The sequence below is a fragment of the Dipodomys ordii genome, unplaced genomic scaffold, assembly GCF_000151885.1.
Source record: "Dipodomys ordii isolate 6190 unplaced genomic scaffold, Dord_2.0 Scaffold284, whole genome shotgun sequence".
NCBI lineage: Eukaryota > Metazoa > Chordata > Mammalia > Rodentia > Heteromyidae > Dipodomys > Dipodomys ordii.
In genome coordinates, this window is record NW_012267500.1 from 800,300 (window position 1) to 810,288 (window position 9,989).

At 43.1% G+C, this 9,989-nt stretch overlaps 1 protein-coding gene across 3 annotated transcripts in view; it reads left to right on the plus strand.

The window, feature by feature from the left end:
• Nucleotides 1-5,030, plus strand: part of Ebf1 (early B-cell factor 1) — a 389,320-nt gene extending 384,290 nt beyond the window's left edge. For all 3 annotated transcript variants that reach the window (XM_013036405.1, XM_013036406.1, XM_013036407.1), the window contains exon 16: nt 1,742-5,030. In XM_013036405.1, the coding sequence (XP_012891859.1) occupies nt 1,742-1,773 (32 nt within the window). In that variant the 3' untranslated portion in view covers nt 1,774-5,030. The remainder of the gene's footprint in view (nt 1-1,741) is intronic.
• The last annotated feature ends 4,959 nt before the right edge of the window (nt 5,031-9,989 follow it).

Here is a 9,989-nt window from a genome sequence, read left to right on the forward strand (position 1 = left end):
CCCAGGTCTTGGGGTGAGGGGGGCTTGTTAAGTTGGTCTGAATTTGGCCAAAGACAGCTTCCTGTTTCTAAGAAAAAAAAAAAAGGCTTAGGAGGTCTTAGGAAAGGACTCCAGGAGCTTTTGGACTGCAAAACAGCTCTTGCAAAACAGCATTTGGATGATTTACGTGTAAATGAATCAGAAACATGTGGATTGAATTTCCTTGTGAATACAGATGGGTTTAAAAATTAACGGAAAAAGTGTTTGGGAAAATACTTTTGGGTTTTTCTTTTAATTGAATCTCCAATGGCGGCTGGTGGGGGCGGGGCGTGGGCCCGAGGGCTCGGCGGGCCTCTCCAGTGCCCACTGCAGGATTTCCACAAGTGCTTTTTTTTTTTAATTAAATTTTATTATTTTTTAAAGGCGCATTTTTCCAGACACAACGGCTGATAGATGAGTGCTACTTTTCTAGAGACAGTCATCACTAACAAGAACATTAATTTAAATTTAAACTTGCCACTAAAAAGAAAGCAGTGACTTTTTCTGAGTGCCTTCACTAGGAGTCCAAATGGGTCCTGCTTCTAATGTCTGGCTTCTGATTCTTGTCTTGACTAATCCCAACGCTGGCACGTTGTATTAGTGGTCTTGTGGCTCTCCCCTGACCCCTTCCACCCACCTTAGGAAATGGGCCATATGAAATGCATGGCCTATTTAATATGAGAGACAGGAGACAGCCAGGGAAGCTTAACGGAACACATATTGTCACCCATAGCACTGAGCAGAAGGGGTGGGTTCGCTCCCTCCTAGGACAGAACCCAGGTAATTACTTGCCAGGCAGGACTGCTTTTGGACCTTGGGTGTTCTGATGGGGCTGGGCGCTCTAGCTAAGGCCGTGGTGGTCTGAGGAGAACCCCCCCCCCAAGTAGGTACTGGGAAGCAGTTCTGATATTATATGGCCTCCAAACCCTTTGTAAGATCTTGACTCACCATAAGCAGGTCACCCCAGCTTGCTAGGCTCCAACTGTCTAGGGCTCATAGGCAGATTATCCCAGAAATGTTCAGCAAAGCAGTGGTAGGGAAGATAGTTGAGATTTTCATGGGGATGTGTCTTCTCTTCCTACCTTGCTACTACTCTTTGCTTTTTCCTAACTTTATCTTCCCAATGAACAATGCCTACCATGGCTGCCCTTTCCTGCAGGGCAGGGCTGGGGAGCAGGGGAGGCCCTCAGATGACAAATGAACAACTTCTCTCTTGCTGTTTTCCTGTAAACAGGGAGCATCGGGAGGGCTGTGAGCTGCTACTTTTTTGTGGTGGCGGTGGCGGTGGTTGTTTATTTGGCTGGTAGACATTGCTGGCACTGGTAAGGTGCCAATTATTTTATATTTGGGATACAAAGAGGCAGCAAGGCAGAGTGACAAGCAGAAAATTCTCACTATTTTGCAAGGTTCCAGGCTCCAACTTTCCCAGTGGTATTCCAACTATGCAGCTTTCTAGTTAGGCTTGCAAAATTGAAGTCAGATTCAGAGGAATGTTTAGGATATGCTGTTCCATTAGAGGCCTACCCACAAGCTGATATCATTTCTAATAAAGCAGATGTATATTTCATGCCAAAACTTCTTTCCCGATGAGACGCAAGCACACGTGTGGTTAATATTCAATCAGCATAGTCATGTGTAGATGTCTTTTTTTTTTAATGTTTTTTTTTCTCAGTGTAGCTGTTTGCATGGAAAAACCATTGACTTGTATCTTTTCTTTCCCTAGCGATATCTGGAATGATCGTTCCCCCGATGTGAAAGAATTGCCTTGAAGAATTTTATTAATGAAGAGGTTGGATTCGGAGACAGCGAGGAGAATAATCTGATCCAAGTCCCAGAGCGGAACTTTTAACTCAGGCCTTTTTAAGAGGAGTCACAATAACTGCAGATTTTTAAATGAACAAAAATCACTGACCTTGCAAATACTGAAATTGGCAAGGGTGTGCAAGGGCAGGGTGTTGGTTAGAGTTGTCCCTCCCAAGTATTTGGGAGTGATATATTTATTCTGTATTGATAAAAGCAACTCCACTTTTTTTTCCTTCTCTCTCTTTTTCAAAAGCTTAACTCTGCATCATTTGTCTTTTATAAACCATAAAGCTATAAACAAGGGACACTATAAATAAGACTCCATGTTTTAATTTATGATGTTTTTAAAGCTGTGTAAAGGGAGAATGAGGTGGTGATATTTACAAAAAAGTAAAAAAGAAAAAAAAAGAAAAAAGGAAGAGGAAGGAAGGAAGGAAAGAAGGAAGGAGGGAAGAAAAAAAAAAGCTTGTATGGGACAGAATAGGAATGCCAGTTAGATTTTTTTAGAGAACTAAGGGTGGGCTTTTGCGCCTTAAAGCATATCCAGTGGTAATTAGTACAGACCGCATTTCCACCCGCCCTCCCTTAGCAGAGCAAACTTGTTCCTCTCTTTTGTAACGTTGTCTTAAGTAGCTGTAAATAAACGCAGCCTGGAAAGTTCAAAGGTGATGTTAAGTGATCACATCTTTTCCCTTCTACTCAAAAAAAATAAAAAATTTAAAAATCCAGTGCCTCTAGACAGATTGCTAAAACTGCATATTTAAACCCAATATCATCCTCCTTTTCCTTATGTCAACTTCTTCTGAAGCCAGTAGCCTCTTGAGAGCTTGGTGGCACCCTGCTGCAGACCAGTCACCTTGGAGATTTCACAGGACATGGTCCAGGCACAAAACTCCACTGTTGTTCTCCAGTGATCAAGCCAAAATCTCACCTACATGCCTCCATTTTCAAGATCAAAGTTTACTCACCCTACCTAGAATCCCACATACTGAACTTCACACTCATACTCAAACAGATAAAGTAAAATCAAATACTAACCTAACAAGAGCAACCCACAAGGCTCCAGCTCACCACAGGGTCTCCAGCAGTAGGCTCTTACCCTTTCTAACACCCAGATGCGGTCACCAGTGGAGAGCTGTGGAATTAACCAGAGGGAAGGAAAAGAAGGATGGGACCCCTCATACGTTGTTTTCTGTTCTGTGGGAAGCTTTGCTCATCTAGGAAGTGTTCTTAAAGAATGAACGGTAACGATGCAGCAAGGCTCTGAGGATGCATTGCCTGAGATTTTCCCCCCTTTGCTTTTTCCTTTTGTGTTTTTGTATGTAGTTATAAATACTGTAGATTTTTTTGTGATTTTTTTTGCCAAAGTTGTTCTATTTATACATTTTAATGTCTTAACATGGTTTTTCAATCTCACAAAAAAAGATTTTACTGCAAAGGAAAAAAAAAACAAAGCTCACTACCTTTAGCTTGCACTTACTTGCAAAGTTAATTAAAAGGCTTTTTGTTTTAATGGGGATTTTTGTAAAATATCCATATAAATAATGTATTTATCTTTGGAATTTGTAAATTGCTTTTCCCCTTTCTCCTCTTCTTCCCACCCTCCAGTTTATTTTATTGTGTATGTTTGCTATGTGAAAAGTGTGTATTTGTTTGCTCATCTACAGTTGTATTAGCTGTTTCAATGTGATTTTTAAACATTTCATTTATAGTTATTTTTAGTATTGTTTTAAACCATGCTTCAGTTTTTTTATTTCCACCCAAAAGCCATTGTCTATTTTTGTATTATTTGTAAGTTAAGAAGTTTTTTCCAATATATGGCAAAAAAATAGTAGCATATTATTCTTGTAGTATTTAGTTCTGTAGACTAAAAAAAATGTATCCTTTGCTTTGGAAACTTACAAAAAACTAATGCTGTTTTACTCTATTAATATGCATGGAATCTCTCCCCTTGGAGTGACACATTTTGTGCATTAAATTTCGGGGTGGGGGGAGCAAGTTCATAGAAATCAGTGAACATACTTTCTTTCTTAAGTCTGCTTGTATATTTCCTCTGTCTCTCACATAAATATAAACCAGCAGATTGGATGCCTTAACAATGCAAATCATATTCATTTCACTTGTACATTGTAACCGTGCACCAAGAAACCCGTCATCAGTCATCACTAAACATTCTAAGAGAAGAGAAAAAGAAAAAAAAAAGAAAAAAATAACAAAGAAATTGAAAAGCACAAAAGAACTGTTTTGTTACCTTACGACAATGTAACTTTTTCTAGTAGAGCAAGAAATCATTTACGACAATGCTGCAATTGTGCATGCCCCGTATGGATTTTGCAATGGTTTTCACTAGACTGTCAGAGTGCGATTTTTATGGGTGGGGTGGGGGAGGGAGGGAGTTAGGGAAGGGAGGGGGAGGGCGGAAAGCTGATTTTTTCATGGTGAGAAATAATAATGATAACTAATAGTAATTTAAAAGAAAAACTGGAAAATGTAAGTAAGGCTTAGCATTGCTTCTCGATACTCAGAAAAGATTTGTCTGAATTCGTGTGGTAAGTGCTGGCCTGAAGATGTATACAGTTTAAAGCCATATTTTGTCTGGTGAGCCCCTTAACTGTTTGCAAAGAAGTGGTCTGCCGGCGAGGTGTCCCGGCTCAGACACTGACAAAAAGATGCCACCAATCTGTGAGCCATGTGACGTGGTTACAACTTTCCTTGAAAGTCCAAAGAGCCTTTAAAATGTGGATGATTTGTGTTTGGTTGCTTCCTTTTTTCTTTTCCTTTTTTAAACTGATTAGATGGAAAGATGTTCTGGCCCTTGGATCCTCTTTTCTTCTACATAAACAAACATTGTACAAGTTCCTTTCCAATATGTCCCCCTAAATGCAGAATATGGCTTTAAGAAGAAAAATGAAATAGAGAATTCACTTCCGATTTCAGTTTTGGGGGGGAACAGCCTCTGGATGACTGGATCACAGTCCATGCCCAGCCTCACGGTGGAGTTTAGATGCAGCTTGGTGAAGTCATCTCTGAATCTACTAACCTTTCACCTTCTTATCCAAACTTTTTTGAATAGACACACACTGTACAGTTCAATTGTTAGAGAACCTAACTACTGTAGAAATTGTTATAATTTTTTTTTTGCAAAAATTCAAGCTGTAAAAACTTTTCAACTTTCACACTATTTAATTAAAGTTACTTCCTGTCTGTGATGGCTCCGGGTTGTGTGTTCATTTCTCTCTTGCAGATGAATCAAAGCTCACTATAATGGAAAAGGTCTGTTTTTGCCTGGGACACCCACGTTCTTTCCCGGTGGGTCCCCGGGGACTTGCTGATCTGGGATGCAAATTGAACTCACGCAGCGCACTGCTGCCCTCTGCCGGCCTCAGGTGGCCTTGCAGCTGCCAGGCTGGAACACCCATTCAGCAGTGAAATCCTGCAGCAGGGACAGAATTGTGAACCTAACAACTGGTCATTTTAAAACACTGTCCTGAGTGCTGCACATCTGAGCCAAGTTCTTCACATACAAGAGCTAATTAATCCCAGTGAGTCTTCTGGTCAATTAATTATGTGGCCCAGCTCATTGACAGGGCATGTGTGAGCTCACAACTGGCTACAGTCTATACTTTTGTAACCTCCAATCAATCAGATGCGATTCCTGTTGGGTGAAACACATTCATCTGGAGTCAAACCTTCCACCAGATGGGCACATCGGGCCATCCTGTTTCACTTTAAGTTCCGCCCTAGTCATAAGTTTTGCCAACTGCACTGTTGTATGCTTTGCCTGCTTTTGCAATTATCAGATAAGATAAGGTTAATGATGCTTGTAAAATGCCTTGATAACTCAGCAAATAACCGAAGTTCAACAGAAACTTGATGGCTAGAGCTAATAGGCTGTGACACAACCCCCAGACCCTCGTTTGTGAGGCAGGGGGTACCCGTGGGAACTTGCTGACAGCCCTTTGTCCTGGAGGACAGCCCAATCTAAGGATAATGTGTAAGTTAATAAGAAGATTCCATCCTTTAAAAAGAGGATTTCATACTAAGAAAGCCATTTGCTAGGCACACTTGAAACTGCATTGGATGTAGAACATAAAAAATGAAATGGAAGGCCCCTGTTCTCAGGAAAATCACGGTCTCAGAAAGACAACCTGTATCCAAACCATCCTACTGTATGTTGAGGCAGGCATGCTACAGTGCTCCAGAGAATAAAAACCAGCCTACATGTCTGACATTCAAGCTTCTATACTCCTTCTTCAGGCCTGCCTGCCTCTTGAGAGTGTTAGCGCATTCAGTCATCCATGCATTCATTCATTCCTGTAAGCCTCACGTGTAGCATGTCTCCCACATCAGCCACAGCCTGGTGGCTGCACACCAAGGACAGCACCACTGCTCCAGCCTCTCAGAGCTTACGCCTGAATAGGGCACACTGACACTAGGCAGCCACAGCCATACTATAGTCAACCAGTAATGGCAATGAAGGACTGGCCCGGAACGCTCTGCATGTACATTCTGGTGGGATCTGATGGGCTGAGAAAGGCAGTGGAACTGTGCTGAGCTATGAAGAATGAGCCAAGGACCCCAGGCCTACAGAAGGTGGGCGGGTAGCGTGGCTGCACCTTGAGTTGGATTGCGCGCATTGAGGAAAAGAAAGTATGTGTGAGTGCGGTAGGCAGATGAACACAATGAGCTTGGGAAGTTCAATGCACAGCTCAGCATGCACTGAGCAACTCCTACAGGCATGGTCCCAATGCAGAGATATACTGAGCAAAGGAACTGAGGTTCCTATTGTAGCCTAAGATGAGTTCATTTGTTCACAAGGTCTGTGCTGAGTATCAAACAATGAGAGCTATGTAGATAGAACAGGCAGGACATAGAATTGTCTGCGGCTGTCTTCACTATATTTTCTCATTATTCGTATCTCAATAAATGCTTATTATCATGATCAAGTGTGGAGTCTCGTCTGTTCTAACAAGGGGGTCTAAATGTATACTAGAGGTGTTTTCTGGGTAGCTACAGGAATGAACTGGAGGAGATGAGGCATTAGGACCACTCATGAGGAGGCTACTGTGGTGGTCCAGGCAAGACAAAGCTGTGATTCTATAGAGAATCCAACCAACACGGTTTGCTGACCAATGCAACCTGGGCGTGGAGGGGGTGGGCTGAAAAAGATAATGCTTAGTTCCCTTTGCTTTATTTTGTTTTGGTGCTGGGGACTGGATCTGGGACCTCAGTCACCTCCAGCCCTATGTTGAAGAACGGTTGATACTCCTAAGCTGTGGTGCTGGTGACGCTCCCTTCTTTCTGCTTCTTCTGTTTCTTTCCCTTCTTCCAAATGTAATTCTCTTCTCCAGAGGCTTCTATATTTACATTAGGAATAAAATTCAGTTTCCGGAACTGGAAATATTTTGTTACTTTTTTTTTTAACTGAAGCATCAAGCAGTTTTATGGCTTTCCTCTGGAGAGTTATGCTACAGTGGGACTGATTTTTATCTACTTAGCATACATTCTTCCCACTGATGGTAGAATTTGCACATTCTATATTAAGAAGCAAAGTTCCGACTCCTGGAATTAACCAGAGGTCCGACGACCATCCTTTCTTCTGCAGTCATCAGAAACATCTCGTGCAGAGAATCTTAGCCTATAAGGAAAGCTTAGCGTACAACAAAGATGTTGATGAAATGTCAATTTTAAAGAAAAAGAAGGCAATGCACTGGCAGTGATTCCTTCAATGGGACGGATGCAGACAGGCTGCTCTGGGGAGCAGGACAGCAGTTCTAAGGTTGGGATCAGGCAGGTCTCCAAGATAACTGGCTAGCTACAGACTATCAAAAGCAAAAACCACGGAGCAGCCCCGGCCTCCTCAAATCCCTTGTTTATTATTTAGTGCCAGAAGAGAAACCTGGGGCCTATAGACAGGAAAGAAGTCATCCGCCAAAGGAGCCACGTCCAGGCAACTGTCGGGCACACCTACCAAGGGTCCAAGGAGAAGCACGAGACCCTAGGGGCCAGATCAGGAAGAACAAAAGCAGCATGTCCCAGAGACCATGCTCCCCTGTGCTGCCACCCCACCCCTTCACACTGAAAATATCAGCGTCAACAAATGTTTGCAACGGACAGCTGCGATCCATCACTCGCACGCCAGATAAAAAAAACCAAAAAACTTCTCAACATAACTCACGGTTGATTTAGTTGTTCACTCAAGGCCTCAAATGGCCGAGTGTGTGCCAGCCCCGGCTCGGAGCTGGGTGTAAGTGGGGCCAGCACAGGTGACAGTCTGACGTAAAAACCAAAGCAAAAGGTGAAAATGTAGTGCAATGGAGAAACCAATTCAAACAGTACCCAGTCCACGGGGAAGGCAGACTCATGGCACCGAACTGAGTAGGCAGGTTGACATTGGAAAGCCTGCATTGGCCGTCAATAGCCACATTTGGTCAAAAAGGCTGCATGAAAGAGTTCAGAAAAGGACCTGCCCAATCACAAACACAGCTGAGAGAGTGCCATGGCAATCCACATTGGAGAATGGAACCATTTCTCATGCCCAGACTACCACCCCTATCCATTGAGACCCCCAAGGTAAACTGCAGCCTCAGCATAAAGGAAAAAAAATGGCCCAGCCCCCAAAACACCATCAGGAGCATACTCTAAATCCAGGATGGAAAACCTGAAAGGACCCACATGTCCCTGTGGATCCGTCCCGCAGCACGGCAGCCTACCCGGGAGATGACACGGGGGGTTTCTACCCCAATTAGGAACCACAATCAAGTCTAGAGAGAAGGGCAATTTTGAGAACAATTTTGATATGCTTGGGCACCTAGAATCCATTGGTATACATGGGCACCAGTGGCTCATGCCTGTAACCCTAGCCTCTCAGACAGGAAAGTCCATGAGACCCTTACTTCCGATTAACCACTAGAAAATAGGGAGTGGCACTGTGGCTCAAAGTGGTGGAGCTAGCACTGAGTTCAAGGCCCCCCAACTGACAAAAATAAAAATAATTTACTGGTGTAAATACATTTTAAAACTCCACATAGGGCTTGAGAAAGTTGTATTGGCAAAGCAGTGGCCATCCTGGCCGTAAAGAGACTGTGGCCAGTCGAGATATACAAAGGACAGACATCTGGATTCCTCACATTTCTAGGGGCAGGAAGTGTGAGAACACTGCTCAGTTGGCAGTTACGTCACACCCTTACCTTGCCCTTCAGAAGTGATAAAGGAGTAACAACAGGGGATAACCCAAAGGAAAAAGAAAAAGCAAAAGAAAAAAGAATTATCTTCACTCGGTGAATTGGAAGCCTGTGTCTTGTATATACATTCATCTGCTCTGGGAAAGGGAAGGGAAACGACAAAATGGTGAGACAAAGGACAAAGGGTGAACCAATGCAACAGGGACACTCACAAGACAATGACTTGGGGGTGGGAGGGAGTTGAGGGGGAGGAGGGAAAGTGGGAGGAAAATGGGGGGAGGAGTAACAACGTTGGACAAGAGATGCACTCATTACCTTATAAATACAACTATAACTCCTCTGTACATCATCTTGACAATAAAACTAATTTTTTTAAAGGAGTAACATAAAAATGGAAAAGGTCTCCAACAGGAAGAGCCAGGCAGGGGCTATAGTAAACAAGTACCTAAGGGTTCACTTTGAGGAGGTAGAATTTGGGTGGCATATTGTTCCTTATCCCAGTGTGAATCCAAATATTTCCATCTTAACCTCTGTTGGTAAGGCTGTTTACTTAGGACAAAATGGTAACTACTGGCAGGGAAGGGGTTTGATGAGGTTAGAAGTAACCTGAACTGGGAGGGGTAAAATCCAAGGCTACTTTTCACTGGTATTCTTACTCCAATGGAGTAAGAAATGTAGTTACTGCTTCTAAAAGCCGGGGCTGGCATTCCTGCCCGAGACCTGGGGCTAGCTGCAAGACAATTCTCCCGCATGTTTTTCCCATGGAGTTCCCTCAAGACTGAAATGATTTCTTCATTCCCTCAACAAGTACTCGGGTAGGTGCTGGAGGACCCATCGAGGCAAAGCCAGACTGGCTTTCTCATTCTATCTAATGAGCGAGGCAGACACAAATAGGGTATTTTCTAATGAAACACACAGTGCTAACCTCTGCTGAAAGCTACGTGGCAGGACGGGAAACTAAAAGAACACTGAGTTAGAGACGGG